The sequence below is a fragment of the Anolis sagrei genome, chromosome 4 (assembly GCF_037176765.1).
Source record: "Anolis sagrei isolate rAnoSag1 chromosome 4, rAnoSag1.mat, whole genome shotgun sequence".
Lineage (NCBI taxonomy): Eukaryota > Metazoa > Chordata > Lepidosauria > Squamata > Dactyloidae > Anolis > Anolis sagrei.
In genome coordinates, this window is record NC_090024.1 from 141,352,825 (window position 1) to 141,372,872 (window position 20,048).

The window sequence follows — 20,048 nt, forward strand, 5'->3', positions numbered from 1 at the left end:
ATACACCCAAGTTAGAACATTCGTGGGTTTTTTTGGGGGGGGGGGTGTGATTTTGTCATTTGGGAGTTGTAGTTGCTGGGATGTATAGTTCACCTACAATCAAAGAGCATTCTGAACTCCACCAACAATGAAATTGAACCAGACTTGACACACAGAATTCTCATGACCAATAGAAAATACTGGAAGGGTTTAGTGAGCATTGACCTTGAGTTTTGGAGTTGTAGTTCACCTACGTCCAGAGAGCGCTGTAGAGTCAAACAATGATGGATCAGGACCAAACCTGGCACAAATACTCAATATGCCCAAATGTGAACACTGGCAGAGTTTGGGGGCAAATAAACCTTGACATTTGGGAGTTGTAGTTGCTGGGATTTATAGTTCACCTACAATCAAAGAGTATTTTGAACTCCACCAACAATGGAATTGAACCAAACTCGACACACAGAATCTCCATGACCAACAGAAAATACTGTGTTTTCTTATGGTTTTTGGCGACCCCTCTGACACCCCCGTGCGACCCCTCCAGGGGTCCCGACCCCCAGGTTGAGAAACACTGACTTAGGATCTCCATAAATTGGAAGTTATTTATTTCGTATCTAAAACATTGCATAAATTAGTATAAAACTGATAAAAATAGAAATTGTGCAGGCGGCTAAATATCTGTTGACTAAAAACGGTCAACAGCGACAGCATTGTCTGTAGCCTCCAACAATTCCTCCTCTGTACATGAGGCAGGGCACAATGGACAAACATACAGATGCTGAGTTGTCTGTTCTGCTTCACAAGGTATGAGATTCTTTTAGGTATTTGTTTCTGGTCCAGACTACCTGTCCGAACATATCTCCTGCCATGAACCATCACAAAGTTTAAGATCTTCAGGAGAGGCCCTGCTTTCGATCTCACCACTATCGCAAACACAGTTGATGGGGACAAGAGATAGGACCTTCTCAGCAGTGGCCCCCACCTATAGAATGCCCTCCCTAGAGATATCAGATTGGCCACCTCCCTCTTGTCTTTTAGAAGGAAAATCAAGGCCTGGTTATGGGATCAAGCGTTTGATCAGTGAGCAGCAAGTGGAAGAAGATCACACAACTTATGACAATGAATTGACCCGGACTGGTTTTTGGATTTCGATTTTAATGGATGTGTCTTAATTGTTTTAATTGTTGTTTTAATTTTTAATATTTTGATTGTACTGTGGTTGTTTTTTATGATGCTAGCATTGTATGATGCTTTTGTTACGCTGCCCTGAGTCCCCTTTTGGGGAGAGAAAGGCGGGGTATAAATATAGGAAATAAATAAATAAATAAATTTGCTTTTTTAAATTGGAAGTTATTGGAAGGATCAACAACAACAACAGTGGACTAGGGCAGTGTTTCTCGACCTGGGGGGCAGGACCCCTGGAGGGGTCACAAGGGGGTGTCAGTGGGGTCGCCAAAGACCATCAGAAAATACAGTATTTTCTGTTGGTCGTGGGGTTTCTGTGTGGGAATTTTGTGTGGGGAATTTTGTGTGGGAATTTTGTGTGGGGTCCAGAATGACCTTTGATTGTAGGTGAACTATAAATCCCAGCAACTACAATTCCCAAATGTCAAGGTTTATTTTCCCCAAACTCTGCTAGTGTTCACATTTGGGCATATTGAGTATTTGTGCCAGGTTTGGTCCTGATCCATCATTGTTTGAGTCCACAGTGCTCTCTGGACATAAGTGAACTACAACTCCAAAACTCAAGGTCAATGCTCACCAAACCCTTCCAGTATTTTCTATTGGTCATGGGAATCCTGTGTGCCAAGTTTGGTTCAATTCCATTGTTGGTGGAGTTCAAAATGCTCTTTGATTGTTGGTGAACTATACATCCCAGCAACTACAACTTCCAAATGTCAAGGTTTATTTCCCCCAAACTCCGCCAGTATTCACATTTGGGCATATTGAGTATTTGTGCCAACTTTGGTCGTGATCCATCATTGTTTGAGTCCACAGTGCTCTCTGGATGGAGGTGAACCACAACTCCAAAACTCAAGGTCAATGCTCACCAAACCCTTCCAGTATTTTCTATTGGTCATGGGAATCATGTGTGCCAAGTTTGGTTCAATTCCATTGTTGGTGGAGTTCAAAATGCTCTTTGATTTTAGGTGAACTATAAATCCCAGCAACTACAACTCCCAAATGACAAAATCACCCCCCCCCCCCAACCCATAAATGTTCTAACTCGGGTGTATAGGGTATTTGTGTCAAATTTGGTCCCGTCGATGAAAACACACCAGATATTTACATTACAATTGATAACAGTTATGAAGTAGCAACAAAAATGATTTCATGTTTGAGGGATCATCACAACATAAGGAACTGTTTTAAGGGGTGACGGCATTATTATTATGCACAGTTAAAGCTTGTGCGCCAGCTGCGCCCGTACCTTGGGAAGTCTGACTTGGCCACGGTAGTCCACGCTCTGGTTACATCCCGTTTAGACTACTGCAACGCTCTCTACGTGGGGTTGCCTTTGAAGATGGCTCGGAAGCTCCAACTAGTCCAACGCTCGGCAGCCATGATACTAACAGGAGCGGAGCGCAGGGAGCATACAACTCCTTTGCTGCACCAGCTCCACTGGCTGCCGATTTGCTACCGGGCTCAATTCAAAGTGCTGGCGTTGGCCTTTAAAGCCCTAAACAGTTCTGGCCCAAGCTACCTATCCGAACGTATCTCTGCTTATGAACCCACCAGGACTCTAAGATCTTCTGGGGAGGCCCTGCTCTCGATCCCGCCTGCATCACAGGCACGGCTGGCGGGGACAAGGGACAAGGCCTTTTCTGTGGTGGCCCCTCGGCTGTGGAACGCCCTTCCCATGAACATTAGATCAGCCCCTTCGTTAATGGTGTTTCGAAGAAAACTAAGAACCTGGCTGTTCGAACAGGCCTTCGGTTAAACAATTGTAATGTACACGATGAATATAGGAAACAGAATTATGGAAGACGAATTGGATCAGGTCTAGTTACGAGACGTTAATGTGTTGTTATTGATGTGTCATTTTGTATATTATGCTGTTAATGGTTTTTAAATTTTGTATGCTGTTGGATTGACTTTTGCTCTTGTTGTAAACCGTGTTGAGTCGCCTACAAGGCTGAGAAATTGCGGTATACAAGCAAAGTAAATAAATAAAATAATTATGAAGGTTGAGAAACACTGGACTAGGGAATAGATCCGAGAGCCATCGACTTGGGGAAGAGGGGTTCTTGCTGCGTCCTAGGGGAGCTTTCATGCCCACCCCCCGCAACTCTTTGTGGGGCAGGGAAAGCAAAGGCAGCCGCCAAGGAGCCCAGGGCGCGCTCCTGCCTTTGCTGCTGCTTTGCGCGCGCGCTCCCGAGGCAGGAAAGCAAGGCGGGTGCGCGCAAGCTCCCTGGCTGCCTTTCCGCGGCTGCTCTTCTTCTGAGCAGAGACAGAGAGAGAGAGGAAGCAAGGCAGAGGAAGGAAGCGCGATCGCAAGAGACGGCCGGCAGGCAGGCAGGCAAGCGGAGTTGTGGCTGTGCGGGCAAGCAGCGCCGGGCGCATGGAGCCGTGGAAGCAGTGCGCCCACTGGCTGATCCAGTGCCGGGTGCTGCCCCCGAACCACCGGGTGACCTGGGAGGCGGCGCAGGTGTTCGACCTGGCCCAGACCCTCCGCGATGGCGTCCTCCTCTGCCAGCTCCTCAACAACCTGCGCCCCCGCTCCATCAACCTCAAGGAGATCAACCTGAGGCCGCAGATGTCCCAGGTAAAGTCCGGCTGCCGGGGTGCCTCCTCCTTGGCTCTTCCTTCCTTTCTCTCTCTCTCCCCATCTCTCTCTCTCTCTCTCCGCCTCGTCCCACGCTCTTCTCCCTCGCCTCCTTAATGCCTTTGTTCCAATGCAGGAGGTCACTTGGCTTTGCCTCTCCGGAGGTGAGCCACCTTTCACTCCGGGGAGGATGCCTTGTGAAGCGGGCCAAGAGGTGCCAGATGCGCCCAGAAGAGGCTTCCCAGGAGAGAGTTTGGAAAGAACAAAGGTTGAAGGTCTCCAGGGAGCTGGGGAAGCTGGCAGCTCTTTGGCTAAGAAGGAGATCATTATACTAATACTAAATAATAATAATAATACTAAGAATAAATAATAATAATGTTATGTTTTAACTTTGGTCATTATAAATTTAAAAAAATAGCCTGGAAAACTCACAACCACCCAATGAAGTGGTAGTAGGAGTAGGAGTAATACTAATAATATTTTATTTCTAACCCGAGGGCCTCCAGGGAGCTGGGGAAGCTGGCAGTTCTTTTGCAAAGGAGATAATAATAATAATAATAATAATAATAATAATAATAATAATAATAATTTAAAATATTAAATAATCATAATACTAAAAATAAATTAATAGTAATGTTATGTTTTAACTTTGGCCATTATAAATTAAACAATAGCCTGGAAAACTCACAACCATCCAATGAAGTGGTAGTAGGAGTAGGAGTAATACTAATAATATTTTATTTCTAAAATATTATTAGAGCTGGGGAAGCTGGCAGCTCTTTTGCAAAGGAGATAATAATAATAATAATAATAATAATAACTTAAAATAATAAATAATCATCATACTAAAAATAAATATATTGTCGAAGGCTTTCATGGCTGGAATCACTAGGTTCTTGTAGGTTTTTCCGGGCTATATGGCCATGTTCTAGAGGCATTTCTCCTGACGTTTCGCCTGCATCTATGGCAAGCATCCTCAGAGGTAGAATTCATCAGAGGGCAAATACCTCTGAGGATGCTTGCCATAGATGCAGGCGAAACGTCAGGAGAAATGCCTCTAGAACATGGCCCTATAGCCCGAAAAAACCTACAAGAACCTAAAAATAAATAAATAATGTTACGTTTTAATTGTGGTCATCTATGTAAATAAAAGTGTAATGTTCGTTTGTGGGATTAACAGAACTCAAAAACCAGAGGGCGAATTGACACCAAATTTGGACAGCATACACCTAACAACCCAGTAGGCCTGTGCGGTTTCGTTCGTTATTTCGTTATTTCGTTATTAATTCGTTATTTTTACCATATCCGACGCGATATCAAAACACTTTTTTAAACCCGGAAGGGTTTAAAAATATCGAAACAGCAGCCCCATATATTTTACGAGCTTCAGCTCGTGTCGTTAATGGGATGGAGGCTGCTGACTGTGCTGCTGGTGCCTGGGAGCCAATCCGGCGCTCCCAAGCACCCCAGCAGTAAATGGGGCGGGCGGGGCGAAGGGGCGGCGCGAGCGCACACCCAGTGAGCCAAGCACCGCCCCTGCCTGTTGGGCGCCCGGCCCGCGCGCGCTCACCCTTACACCCGGCCTCCGCACGCCATCCAATCGGCTCCGGCTCCTGCGCTCTCCTCCTCCTCCTCCTCCTCCTGGCACTTCCTGCAACACAGCTGGGAGGAGGAGGAGGAGGAGGAGGGCGCAGGAGCCGGAGCCGATTGGATGGCGCGCGGAGGCCGGGTGTAAGGGTGAGCGCGCGCGCGCCATCCAATCGGCTCCGGCTCCTGCGTCCTCCTCCTCCTCCTCCTCCTGGCACTTCCTGGATGCGGTGGGATAATGTTTTGGGACACAGGTCTGCATCATTTGATTTTAGAAATAAATAACTTAATAAGGTAGCTACTTTTAATTACGTTTGAGAAACAGTTAACTTTTCTAAATAATAACAATGTTCGTAATTTATCTTTGGAGCTTTGATTCTATAACTATTTAATTTTTGAAATTAACTTTTTAGGCTTTGTGGGGGACTTCCCTTTTAGTAGTACATTCACATCATGTTTAATTCAGAGGTCTGTTGGAAACTAGACAAATGGAGTTTATCTATGGAATGTCCAGGGTGGGAGAAATGAAAGCCATTCAATGCTAATCAAGGTGACCATTACTGCAACATTCACACTTACAAAATGTTTTGTAAATATTTACGAAATTTCGTAAATAACAAAACATTTTTTTGGAAAGTTTTGTAAATATTTTAAATATTGAAACAAAAAAACACCCCAATTACAAATCGATTTTAGAAACAAATTTTTTCTTGATCAAACAGGCCTACAACCCAGGCATGTAGCCGGGGGGGGGGGGGGGGGGCTTCACCCCCCCCCCCCGAAATTCTTATGGTGGTCCGTGAGAAGGCCATTATTTAACATTATTTAAACTGTTATGTTTATTCATATCATGATCTGATCACCATGCTCAATATATCCCATATGCATGGGGGTATTGGGGTAATGATACAAAAAGTTTGCTAGGGTAGACCCTCTTTCACTCAGACTCAGCCCCCCCCCCCCAAACCAAACTTAGCCCACCCACCCCCAAAACAAAATCCTGGCTACAGGCCTGTAACAACCTAATGTATGTCCTTCACTCAAAAATTTTTGATTTTGTCATTTGGGAATTGTAGTTCTTGGGATGTATAGTTTACCTACAATCAAAGAACATTCTGAACTCCACCAATGATGGAATTGAACTAAAGGTGACACACAGGACTCCCATGACCAGGCATGTAGTCGGGGGGGGGGGGCTTGGGGGGCTCGGGGGGCTTCAGCCCCGCCAAAATTCTCATGGTGGTTCGCGAAAAGGCCTTACTGGTGCATTATTTAAACTGTTATGTTTATTCATATCATGATCTGATAACCATACTCAATATATCCCATATGCATGAGGGTATTGGGGTAATGATACGAAAGGTTTGCTAGGCTAGACCCTCTTTCACTCAGACTCAGCCCCCCCCCGAAACTCAGCCCCCCCGAACCCCCCCTGAAAAAAATTCAGCCCCCCCCGAAATGAAATCCTGGCTACGGGCCTGCCCATGACCAACAGAAAACACTAGAAAGGTTTGGTGGGCATTGACCTTTAGTTTGGGAGTTGTAGTTCACCTACATCCAGAGACCACTGTGAACTCAGACAATGATGGATCTGGACCAAACTTGGCACAACTATTCCATATGCCCAAATATGAACACAGATTGAGTTTGGGGGAAATAGACCTTGATATTTGGGAGTTGTAGTTACTGGGATTTATAGTTCACCTACAATCAAAGAGCATTTCGAACCCCACTAATGACAGATTTGGGGCAAACTTCCCACACAGAACCCCCATGACCAACAGAAAATACTTAAGGCCATCCAGTCCTACTCCCTTCACCAGGGCAAGAAAACATAATCAAAACCCTCCAAACAGAGCCATTCAGCCATAGATATAGATAGATATATATGATTCACACACACACAGATATAATATCCTAGATTTGAAAGGGACCCCTAAAGAAGGACAATTATATGTTGCATGTTCCCGAGTAGGCAAACCAAACAATCTCCACATCAACACTGACAAAGAAACAGCAAGAAATACTGCTTACCCACAAGCATAAAGGAATTACATATATTAAAAACCAGCACTTTATCATTACTTTATTTTCCAGATCACCAGACTCAGCCACAGCAACGCATGGCAGGGGACACAAATGAAATGTAATGTTCATTTGTGGGATTAACATAACTCAAAAACCACTGGACGAATTGACACCAAATTTGGACACAATACACCTATCAGGCCAACGAGTGACCATCACTCATAAAAACACTGAAAAACACAGCAGAAGGGACTTAAAAAGCATGCCCCCAATACATTACATTGCAACGCATGCACAAAACCCCATAAATATACACAAACACACACACACATATACACACATATATGCATATACACACACAAAACACATGCACAGAAAGGAAGGAAGGAAAGAGAGGAGTCAAAGAAGGAGGGAAGGAGAGAAAGAAGGAAAGAAAGAAGGGTAGAGAAGGAAGGAAGGAGAGAAGGAGGGAGAGAAAGAGGGAAAGAAGAAAGGAAGGAGAGAAGGAAAGAAAGAAAGGTAGAGAAGGAAATAATCAAACAGTAGAACTCCACCAGCAATGGAATTGAACCAAACTTGGCACACAGAACTCCCATGAGTTTTGGAGTTGTATTTCATCTACATCCAGAGAGCACTGTGGACTCAGACAATGATGGATCTGGACTAAACTTGACATGAATATTCAGCATGCCCAAATGTGAACACTGGTAGAGTTTGGGGAAAATAGATCTTGACATTTGGGAGTTGTAGTTGCTGGGGTTTATAGTTAACCTGCAATCAAAAAGCTCTCTGAACCCAGTCAACAGTGGATCTGCACCAAACTTGACACACTATCTACATGGCCAACATTGAATACTGGTGGGGTTGGGGGAGGCTGTTTTTGAATTCTGGGAGTTGTAGTTCACCAACACCAAAAAGGAAGAGAATAACAGGTGGAGAGATCTTCAGCCTTCTCTGCCAAAAGGGTTCCTAAGACCACCTTGATGGCAAGCACCTCTGTTTTGTCTTGATTCAGTTTCAATTTGCTTTTCCTCATCATTCAGTTTCAATTTGTTTTTTCCTCATCCAGCCCATTACCTGCTCTAGGCATTCATTCAAAGAAGACATGCTATCCTTATCTGAAGCTGTTTTTGAAGGCACAGAGTAATATGTTTGGGTATCATCAGCATACTGAGATCAGTTAGATCTGGAAACAAATAAACAAATAAGACCAACAGACTCCACCCCCCATCAGTAATAACAATATTTCGCCTTTTCTTCATCCCATTGTTTTTTTCTCTCTCTCTTGATGTTTGGAACTTTGTAGGAATAGTCTGTCAAGGATGGAGGGAAAAGATACAGTTTTGCATCCCTGACTATGTTCTTTTGTGTTCTTATATACACTTGTTTTTAACTTCGAATTTGTTTTAATTTTGTTTAACTGGGAATCTTAAAAATGCTGTTTATATTTAATCCTGTTTTTATGTTCACATATTTGTATATTTTAAATGGTTATGCTGATGCTTTTACGTTAAGCCGCTTTGAGTCCCCTTCAGGGGAAATAAAGCGAGGTATAAATAAAAAATAAAATAAAATATAGTTTAGGAAACCTCCGATGCCCAGGTTAGGGATTTTGTAATGATAAATATACCATGTAACACGATTTTTGTTCCTGGGTTATTAATGTCATTTCCCTATTGGTTCTATCATAAAAACATGGGATTTTTTTTAAACTTCTAAAACTTTGTTTTTGTGGGATACTCTGCAGCACATTTTGCTATACTCTTTCAATTAATATCTCATTGAGTCTCAACCAATTCAACATAGTTTGTGGCAGCCACAAAAATGAAGTTTCTGGAGTAGAAACTTTCAAAGTAAGTACCACACAATGAAACAGGAAATAACACTTTCAAACCAGGAACAGAAATTATTTTACATTTTGTGACATAGTGGTATTATAAGTAGTCATTTGTTATTAATGGTTGCATGAGAAAGTGCATAGGGATGTGAGTAATACCCTGTCAGTATTTAAAGTTGGTCTTGGTGGTTATGTATGCCAAGTTTGTTCCAGATCCATCCTTGGTTGGGTAAAGAGTGTCCTTTGATTGTGGGTGAACTATAATTCCCAACAACATGGGTTAACTCCCCCCAAACCCTGCCAGTATTTAAAGTTGGTCATGGTGGGCTCGTGTGCCGAGTTTGGGCCAGATCCTTTGTAGACCAGAGATATAGGGCTCTCTGGATGTGGGAAAATACATAAAATATGCAGTAGATCAATTCATATATGCATATGAATTTTTTACTTTTATGATATAGATATATAAATAGTGCTATTTTGCAAGCAAAAATGTGTGGGTTATTTCTTGAACGTTTGAGAACCTTGTTTTCCTAAGTCAGCCCTGATCAGCTTGGCTCGATAGTTCACAAATGAAAAAAGAAGAAGGAACAAAACGAAAGAGGAACTCTGTCATCTAAAACAATGTGAATAGGAAGTTGACTGCCTCCATTCCAGTTATATGTAATTGCAACAGACAAGGGGATAGATAAAAAGAGCCCCAAAGCTATAAAAAAATGATAGGAAAAAAACAAAGCTTCTGCTCTTTCCGTCCTGTGAAGATTTCATTGGCAGATGTAGAAACACGTGCCCACTTTTCTCCTGGCATAAAACACATAGGGGCTAAGAGCACTTTTATGCATTACGTGGCCTTTGGAGAAAATTGATGGCAAGAAAGGCAATGGGATGTCACTGCTGTGTTTTGTGTTTTGGTACCTTGAATAGGGCATTGTATTTCAGAGGACTTGGTAGGTTATGTGTGTGGATGAGGCAGAGGTATTAGGAAACCATTTGACCTGTACAACCCAGTTCAGCCAGAATGATGACACTTTTGTTGCACTGATCTCAAATAGTAGGCTTGAAAGAGCTTCTATTGAGCTGCTTACAGTGCCAACTAGGATGCCTAAAGTAAGAAGGATGCATTTGAAAGTAATATGGGGAGTGAATTCCCTTATATCTGTGCAAGAAAGGGACAAAAGATATCTTAGTTCAGTTGCCTGAAGGTTGAACAAAGTGCCACGTGAGATATAGGCTTAATGGTCTTCTCTCCCCCTCTCTCTTTTGTTTTGTGTGTTTAACCATTCTTTTTAACACCCACACACACACACACTTTGCCATTTCCCCCCTAAACTGGAGCATAAAGTTGTTCATAGTTTAAAAACCGGCACAAATACGAACACTGTCATAATGTTAAAACATGGTAAAACAAATTATGGTAGTCTTGGATGTACAATGATCGAAGCTGAAGTACGAGCAGTGTTAAAGGTGTACTAGCCCATTCCTTCCCAGTTCCTCAGAAACCTCAGCTGCTAAAAGCCTGCTTTGAATAAAAAACAGGCTTTGCCTGCTGGCAGGAATGACAATAGGGAGGACACCCGCCTAGCTTTCCTTGGAAGGGAGTTCCACAGACTCATGATAGCCACAAAGTAGCACCAGTTAGTTGTGATGCTGTGTCACCTAACTTTAGTAATGAATTAAGGCTTCTGGAGGGTGTCCCCGGGGCATGTTCGATGGCATGGATTTCCACCGCTGAAATAGGGAGGGACTGATTCACAATGGGGAATACCACCCCACCTATTTCCTCTCAGAAATAAGAAAGAGGTGCGTCAGTGGATTTATTTATCATGTCAGGAGCGAACCAAAACAGTTGTATTGCATTAAGAAAACAGACAAATAAACAAACAAAATACAAAATTTGCAGACTTAGTATTCTATTAAATGTCCTTTGACCAGTATTTGGCCACTTGGAGTGCCTCTGGTGTTGCTGCAAGAAGGTCTTCCATTGTGCATGTGGCAGGGCTCAGGTTGCATTGTAGTAGGTTGTCTGTGGTTTGCTCTTCTCCACACTTGCATGTCGTGGATTCCACTTTGTAGCCCTATTTCTTAAGGTTGGCTCTGCACCTTGTGGTGCCAGAGCGCAGTCTGTTCAGCGCCTTCCAAGTTGCCCAGTTTTCTGTGTGCCCAGGAGGGAATATCTTATCTAGTATCAGCCATTGATTGAGGTCCTGGGTTTGAGCCTGCCACTTTTGGACACTTGCTTGCTGAGGAGTTCCAATGAGTGTCTCTATAGATCTTAGAAACTATTTCTTGATATAAGTCGTTGGTGTGCTGTCTGATACCCAAACAGAGGATGAGCTGGAGATGTCACTACCGTGGTCCTTTAACTATTGGTTGTTAATTCCCAGCAGATGTCAGGTGGTACAATACGGCTAAACAGTGTAATTTCTCCAGTGGTGTAGGGCGCAGACACCCCGTGCATGAGGATGAGCCAATGTGGTCTGAATGTTGGATTGGGACTTTGGGGGCCAGAGTTCAAATCCCTGCTCAGTCATGGGAAAAGTGATCTTTGTCAAGTCACATTTTCTGAGCCTCAAAGGAAAAGAATGGCAACCTCTTCTGAATCAGTCTTATAAAAACAAAACAAAAACCCTGAACCCACCATATAATAGGTTTGACATAATTCAGAATTATCTTGAAGCCATGTAATGGAATCAAACCTGTGGTTGGGGAAAAGAATGGCTGTACATGCAGAACTCTCTCAGATTGATTATTTGGTACTCCTTCCCATTGCTTGCAATATAGTTTTGAAAAAAATTAAATCTGCCAGAAAGATCCTGTCAAGATATATCAGAAGCTCTGATGTTGAAGTGACACATTGGAAAACATAGAATTAGCCAAGTTTGGTTGACCTCCCAGGTGCTGTCAATTGGACTAGTTCTGAATGCTATTGGAACCAATAGAATATGCAACCACACTGTGGCCTTTTTCCATTGGTGTCTGTAGATGGGCAGCGCAATTGCTGAAAAAAGGACCTTTTGATTTCAGCACTGTTTTGAAGAGTGTGGCAGATGTCTCAGGCAATAGGTTGCTATGGGATAAAAAGAGCAGCAGTGGAAAAAGAAAGAGAGCTAGGTCTCCTGCATGGCCTACTCCAAGTCCATTAATTTACCTTGGCAACTTCAGGTAGAACATCAGATGCTTTCTTGTTGCCATTTCAGAGCTGCCAGTCTGATTGGCTTCTTTATGGGGAATAGCTACAGAACAGGGAATACTTTGTTTAAAGCGCAAAAGCCTTCGTCTGACCCTGATGAGATCAAGTACATTCATGTAGGACTGCATTTTTAGAGGTGATCAATTTTGGTTGGTCCCATAGCAATAGACTGGTATCTTAAACTATAAACCACTTTATTCCTATAGACTGCTTCAGACACAGAAGAGAGACTTTTTGGTGGATACTTCCAAACTGTAAATGCCCCATCTGTGGGATAGTTGTTCCCATTTCTGTGATCCTTTACTGGCAAAGACATTTTTATTTAAACAGGCATTTGATAATTAACTGATTCCAGAAAATTTTTATTATGGTGTGTGTGGCACATTTTTGCCTCCATTGCCATGTTTTGAAATAATTTTATGCTTTGGTAATATGTTTTAACATTCTGTCGGGGTGCTTTGTGTGTGATTTGGACGAAATGGCCCATGAGGTCTTTTCCCACTCTATGATTCTATAATTGCTTTTAAAATGGCTTTACATTTTATAATCTCTATCTATCTATCTATCTATCTATCTATCTTTGTTTATTGAAAACCCCTCATCTTTTTAGCCTTATTGTCATGCAGTTTGAGTTATCTGTTGATAGAAAGATAAAGATGGGATATAAAACAAACAAATAGTTAACTGCTTTCAAGTGGCCTTCATCCCTTTGAATGAGAGACCCCCAAGTCCTCAACACCCCTGCTTAGATCTTACGTATTTATTAACTGAGTCTATCTGATTGCCCATCACTTTAACCAGAATTATTGTCTTTTCCCATGAATCATCTCTTCTTGTGATATGGTCAGTGTATAACAGTCTCAGTTTAGTCATCTTTGTTTTTAGGGAGAGTTCAGACCTGACTTGTTCTAGGAGCCATTGATTTGTCTGTTTAGCTGTCCATAGTATTTGCAAAACTCATACCCAGCACCACATCTCAAATGAGTTGATTTTCTTCCTACCAGGTTTTTTCACTCTCCACCTTTCATGTCCAAATACAGATATTAGGAATATGATGGGATGGACCATCCTTACCTTAGAATTTAGTGATATATCTTTTCACTTCAGGATCTTGCCTATTTCCATCCTGGTTGCCCTTCAGAGATTTTCATGTATGTGAAGTCCAGAGCAAGAGTTAAAATGGCTCCAAGGATTGCCAGTATCATTTTAAAAGACATAGTCTGTTGACTTAGGTAACGGAAATTTTCCCCATATCTCAGATTTCATCAATCCTAGTAGTTTCTTGCCCCTCCTCCTTTGTCCACTGTAGGGAATGCACTTCTCAGCAGGAAAGGTGGGAACAATTCTCCAGAATAATAGTACACCTATATTCTGAATAATTTCATAGAGGGCATGATCCGGAGTTTCGGGGTGCGGTGTCATCTGTACGCAGATGATGTCCAACTCTGTCACTCCTTTCCACCTGCTACTAAGGAGGCTGTCGAGGTCCTGAACCGGTGCCTGGCCGCTGTAATGGTCTGGATGAGAGCGAACAAATTGAAATTAAATCCAGACAAGACAGAGGTACTCCTGGTCAGTCGCAAGGCCGAACAGGGTGTAGGGTTACAGCCTGTGCTGGATGGGGTCGCACTCCCCTTGAAGGCGCAGGTTCGCAGCTTGGGTGTGATCCTGGATTCTTCGTTGAGCCTGGATCCCCAGGTTTCAGCGGTGACCAGGGGAGCATTTGCACAGCTTAGGCTCATGCGCCAGCTGCGCCCGTACCTCGGGAAGTCTGACTTGGCCACGGTAGTACACGCTCTGGTCACATCCCGCCTTGACTACTGCAACGCTCTCTACGTGGGGCTGCCCTTGAAGATGGCCTGGAAGCTTCAGCTAGTCCAGCGCGCGGCAGCCATGTTACTAACAGGAGCGGGACGCAGGGAGCACACAACGCCCTTGTTGTTCCAGCTCCACTGGCTGCCGATCTGCTACCGGGCCCAATTTAAGGTGCTGGTCTTGGCCTACAAAGCCCTAAACGGTTCCGGCCCAAAATACCTTTCTGACCGCATCTCGGCCTATGAGCCCACGAGGACCTTGAGATTGTCTGGGGAGGCCCTTCTCTCGATCCCGCCTGCCTCACAGGCACGCCTGGCGGGGACGAGGGATAGGGCCTTCTCGGTGGTGGCCCCCCGGCTGTGGAACGCCCTCCCTGTAGACATCAGACAGGCGCCCTCCCTTATGTCATTCCGCAAAGGACTAAAGACATGGTTATTTGAGAAGGCATTCGACTAAGTGCTACAACAATTGGCAATGATGACTGGACCGGAATATGGATAACGAGATTGGTTTATGATTCTACGATGAGAGGGCACGGATGATTTAGTGTAATTGTATTAATGATTGTTATGTTGATATTATTGTTGTGATATTCCCTTTTGTAAACTGTTTTTATATGTTGTACACCGCCGTGAGTCGCCCTAGGGCTGAGAACGGCGGTCAACAAATGCAGTAAATCAATAAATAAAATAAATAAATAAATAAATAAATAAATGTTTTCAAAGTTTATACCAAAGGTTGATAATTAGGCATAGTAAGATAACACAGAGTGTTCATTATGTGTGTTTGGAACAAATGTAAATGCTGGAACGACTTCAGCTTAATGATACAGTAACAGCACCCAATCGCCTTAACATGACATATAATTCAGCCAAGTCCAACCCCCCCCCCCCCCCCCGGGATAACTGATGGTGAAGCTTTCCAAGGATTTGACATTGGTGGTGAGAATAAGTACCCTTCATTTTAAATGCAACCCAACTCAATAAGGATACTTAAATTCTGTTTCAAGAAGATGATTTTAATGGGGTTTAGGCAATTAATGCAACAGTTGTAATGCTTATAGAAATGACATGCAAACAATGTTCATTTCAAACAATAAAATGTGAAAATCAAAAAAGTAATGACAATAATAAACACACACACACACATATATATTCAGATATATCTCAGAAGGAAATATTTTCTCGGAAGTTTGTAGTCCTTTGCATGTTTACTCTCTAGGTGTCCAACTCTGTACAATAAGATTTACTCATGGGTAAGTGTGTTTGTCCAGTGTGGAGTAGTACCTAGGACTCTTGGGAACCTTTCTATACTGCCATATAATCCAGATTATCAAATCAGAGAATCCACATTATTTGCTTTGAACTGGATTATATGAATTACATTGCCATATAGTCCAGTTAAAAGCAGGTAATCTGGATGTTTTTATAGCAGTGTAGAAGTCTTGGAAGCCATGGCTCAAATCCCCATTTAGCCATGGAGACCCATTAGGTAGATTTGGGTAAGTCACTCATATTCAACCAAAGAGGAAGGCAATGGACAGGCCCATAGCCAGGATTTCATTTTGGGGTGTGTGTGTGTGAATTTTTTTCAGGGGGGGTTGGGGGGCTAAGTTTCGGGGGGGGGGGGCTGAGTCTGAGTAAAAGACGGTCTAGCCTAGCAAACCTTTTGTATCATTACCCCAATACCCCCATGCATATGGGATATATTGAGTATGGTGATCAGATCATGATATGAATAAACATGAATAAAATGCACCAGTAAGGCCTTTTCGTGAACCACCATGAGAATTTCGGGGGGGGGGGGGGGGCTGAAGTCCCTCAAGCCCCCCCCCCCCCCCCCGGCTACATGCCTGGCAATGGAAAACCTCCTCGAAATAAAGATGTGCCCAACAAACCTAAGTCACCAAAACAGCAAAACATTTTGTTTTGGACAACATGTTCCAGAGGCTTCCAATCATGAGGGCTAGTTTTTATGACCATTTTATTATATTAATCCTTTGAGCTCTGTTGTTATCCAGTATGGTGCAGTGTTTTAAGTATAAGACTATTAGATTCTGGAGATCAGGATTCAATTTCCCACTTGACCATGGAAACCTACTGGCTGACTGTGGATGAGTCACACACTCTGAGCTCCAGAAAACCTCATGGTACCTTAGGGTTGCCGTAAATCAGAAATGATTTGAAAACACAGGATACAATATGTACTATAGATGAAATAGTGCTGTTGGTTTCTATTCTAAACTACAAAAAGCTTATGGGTTTGGAAGAGAAACTACTTTTGCTTGCATTTGAAAAACATTAGAAACTCAACTGTTCCCTTGGTAGAGTATGCCTGTTGGACTTATTCTAAATTCCCTATAGGCAACAGAATTTCTCTTGCAATGGTTAGAATATGTTTGCTAGTTGCCACACTTTTCCTTGGCCTGCAGTCATGAATCCAACTGCTTGCATTTATTCTACTGCTTTTCTTCTTAAAATATTACATGACAATATAAGTCTGCTTTCTTTCATTAGAACTTAATATTTTTGAGACTTAGATTCAGTGTTTGGAGTTGACAGATCTCATTTGCACTTCACATAATTATTATCTCCTTTTTGGCACAACCATGCCCACCAAGCAAGGCTTTGCATGAATGAACTGTGTTAGAAATCCTCCTGAAAAAATTAAGTGTTTTGATAGGCTTGGCAAAGCTTGTGGAAAGGCAGCATTTAAATATCTTGATTGGATAATGTACTAGAATGGTTGCCACCCAGTAAATAATGTCTTATTCTTCATAATCTGCTAAGAAAATAATACTTTAGGCATTATTGGTAAGGAATGGTAAGACACTGGTATCTGTTTTTTTTAAAATAAACAAAGCACTTTTAGGCATACATTTTGCCCAATGGCAGTTTAATCAAAGTAACTATAATTATGTTTTGGTTCAGATTAATATGATAAGCTTTATATGCATTTTTGGTTCCTGGGCCTAATTATTTTTTTGTGCATGAAATTATATATGCATGCCTTAATCTTCTGCATGTAATCCTTTTTCTGAAAAACTATTTTTATTGCAGCTCTTTAGAATTCTTCAGTACATGACCAACTGGCATGCTGACTGGTGATTCTGGGTTTTATCACCCAAAGTATAACTTTTTCAAGATTTGAGTCCCACAGAGTTCAATGGGACATAGTATTTTGGAGTGCACTATGTATATTCACCTGGATGTAAATCCTAAAATTCTTCAACTGACATGGCCAGCTGTCATGCTTTGGGGATACTGGGGTTTCTAGTATAACTTTTCAAAGATGTGAGTCCCAATGGAACATACACACACATACACATATGTATATTGAATGCATTATATATCTATTTAGCTGGAAGTAAATCCTGTTGGACAGATACACTTGACTAACCTCTAAGTATACACAGATGCCATCAAGCTGTCAGTGTGGCAAATTTATGCCAAGTCTTTGCAGTTGCCTGTCCCAAGTTAAATTTTAATGTCAATTTTTGGGCATCACCCAAATTCTGTCCTTGTGCTGTCTCCCAGGCCTTGCTCGTGTTACATTGGTGTGTGCTGTATTCCAACATTTTTTTCCTCACAGATGAAGCATTTGCATCCTGAGTAGTTTTAATAATTAATTCTGATTTTGTGGACCGTATGTTAAAATTAATGAGGGAATGCATTATTTTCCTTCTAAATTGCCAATTGTCGCTGTGAAAGAGGAAATGGAATTTTCCAGTTTATTTACAGTGACTTTGGAAGGTGGCCAACTTCCTAAGTTTGTGTGCTGTATTTCACAGAATGATGTCCTGATTTCCTCAGGTCAAATTATGTCTTTGAATGTATTCTGAGGTACATTGACTATATTGGAAACTTGGAAGCAGGTAGCTTTGTAGAAGAATTGCTTGCTTGTAAAGAGCTCCAAAGTAAACTTGTGTGAAGGAAGGCATGATCTAATGTGCCCATGAATGATAAAATATGTATTATGGTGAAGGTGACTTAAGGTAAATTCCAATGGAACAAACTCTAAGATGATGCTTAGTTTTGAAAGCCTGGAATCTGGGAATGCAACACTGTCTGAGCTCTGTGAATGCAGCATTTTTTTGGAATGAAGCTGAAAGTGTTTGAGGATTGGGACATTCATAGGGATACCAAAATGCTTTTTTATAAATCGCTTGTCCTTCCAACTTTATTATATGCTTGCAAAACTCTATTGTATGCCTGATTTGATGTATTTCGTTATTTTTTTCTTGACATTGAATTTTTTGCCTTTTTTTGTTGTGAACTGCTCAGAGTCCCTTGCGGAAGATAGGGTGGGATAGAAATAAATTATTATTAATAATTTATTATTATTTTACTGACACAAAAGCACAGTATGTCACAGCAAATGAGATCTATATGCTGGATTTCGTATCAAAAAATCAGAAGTCAAACACTTCCCAAGCGTCTAGGACTGTGTGATGTATTTTTTAATGATGCGGGCAGATCCAAGTAAGGTGGCCTTTTGCAGTTGACAGATCATGATTTTGTCGATATGTATTGTTTCCAAATGCTGGTTGAGATCTTTTGGCATGGCACCCAGTGCGCCAATGACCACTGGGACCACTTGTATTGGTTTATTGCAGAGCCTTTGCAGTTCAATTTTGAGGTCTTGATAGCGGCTGAGTTTTTCTTGTTGTTTTTCCTCAATGCGCTGTCACCTGGCATGGTAATATCAATAATGCAATTTTTTTTTCTTTTCCATAATTGTGATGTCTGGTGTATTGTGTTCCAAAACTTCGTCAGTCTGGATTTGAAAGCCTCACAGTATTTTTCAGTGTTCATTTTCCACGACCTTTGCGGGTTTATGATCCCACCAATTCGTTGCTGCTGGCAGGTGATACTTGTGACATAAGTTCCAATGAATCATTTGGGCCACAGAGTTGTGCCTCTGTTTGTAGTCTGACTGTGCGATCTTCTTGCAACAACTGAGGCTATGGTCCATGGTTTCATCAGCTTCCTTGCAAAGTCTGCATTTTGGGTCATCCGCTAATTTTTCGATGCTGGCCTTAATTGCATTTGTTCTGATGGCATGCTCCTGGCCTTCTGTTTCCTTCTTCCTTATTCATCATCATCATCATCATCATCATCATCATCATCATCGTCATCATATACAAACCCTCAACTTCGGGAAAGATTCTATCAGTGTTGCCTCCAAAAATCTGCAAATCTTTTTGGGAGACTGGCAGACAACATTCTGGAAAAAGCAAACACTAGGCCTGGGTAACAACGGAAAAATTTGTTTCTAAAATCGATTTGTATTTGGGGGGTTTTTCTGTTTCGATATTTAAAATAATTACAAAATTTTCCTTTTAAAAAGTTCGATATTTACGAAATTTCGTAAATGGTAAAAAATTAACGAATCGATTTCCGAAACAATAACGAATCGATTCGTTAATGGCGGACGCGACCGCGAAATACGCTAAAAAACCTCCAAAACCTTCTGAAGCTTCCCTCTCCCTCTGTTGTTGACTGTTGGTGTGATATTATAATTTTTTTTCACTAATTAAACCATAAAACTGGCCCAGACATGCGGAAATAATAACAAAATGACCTCAAAACAATAACGAAATACAATATCGAAATACGAAGCATTTACAAAACGTTTTTGAAAATTCGTTTTTTTTAATAATTGCTCCAGAATGGTTCGTTATCGTTTTGTAATTGAAAAAATTAACGAATTATTAACGAATTACGAATTAACGAAACGAAACTGCCCAGCCCTAGCAAACACCATCAGCAGTGAAGTGATGATTTTCTGTCATCAGCTTTGCTCCATTGGCCATGTTGCCTGAATTGCCCGATCTCTGCCTCCCA

At 41.9% G+C, this 20,048-nt stretch overlaps 1 protein-coding gene across 2 annotated transcripts in view; it reads left to right on the plus strand.

Moving 5' to 3' along the window:
- Positions 1–3,391: 3,391 nt before the first annotated feature.
- VAV3 (vav guanine nucleotide exchange factor 3) overlaps positions 3,392–20,048 on the plus strand; it is a 193,810-nt gene continuing 177,153 nt past the window's right edge. Inside the window, exon 1 of one of the 2 annotated variants that reach the window (XM_060774052.2) lies at positions 3,392–3,748. In XM_060774052.2, the coding sequence (XP_060630035.2) occupies positions 3,545–3,748 (204 nt within the window). In that variant the 5' untranslated portion in view covers positions 3,392–3,544. The remainder of the gene's footprint in view (positions 3,749–20,048) is intronic. The other variant, XM_060774053.2, reaches the window with a different exon arrangement.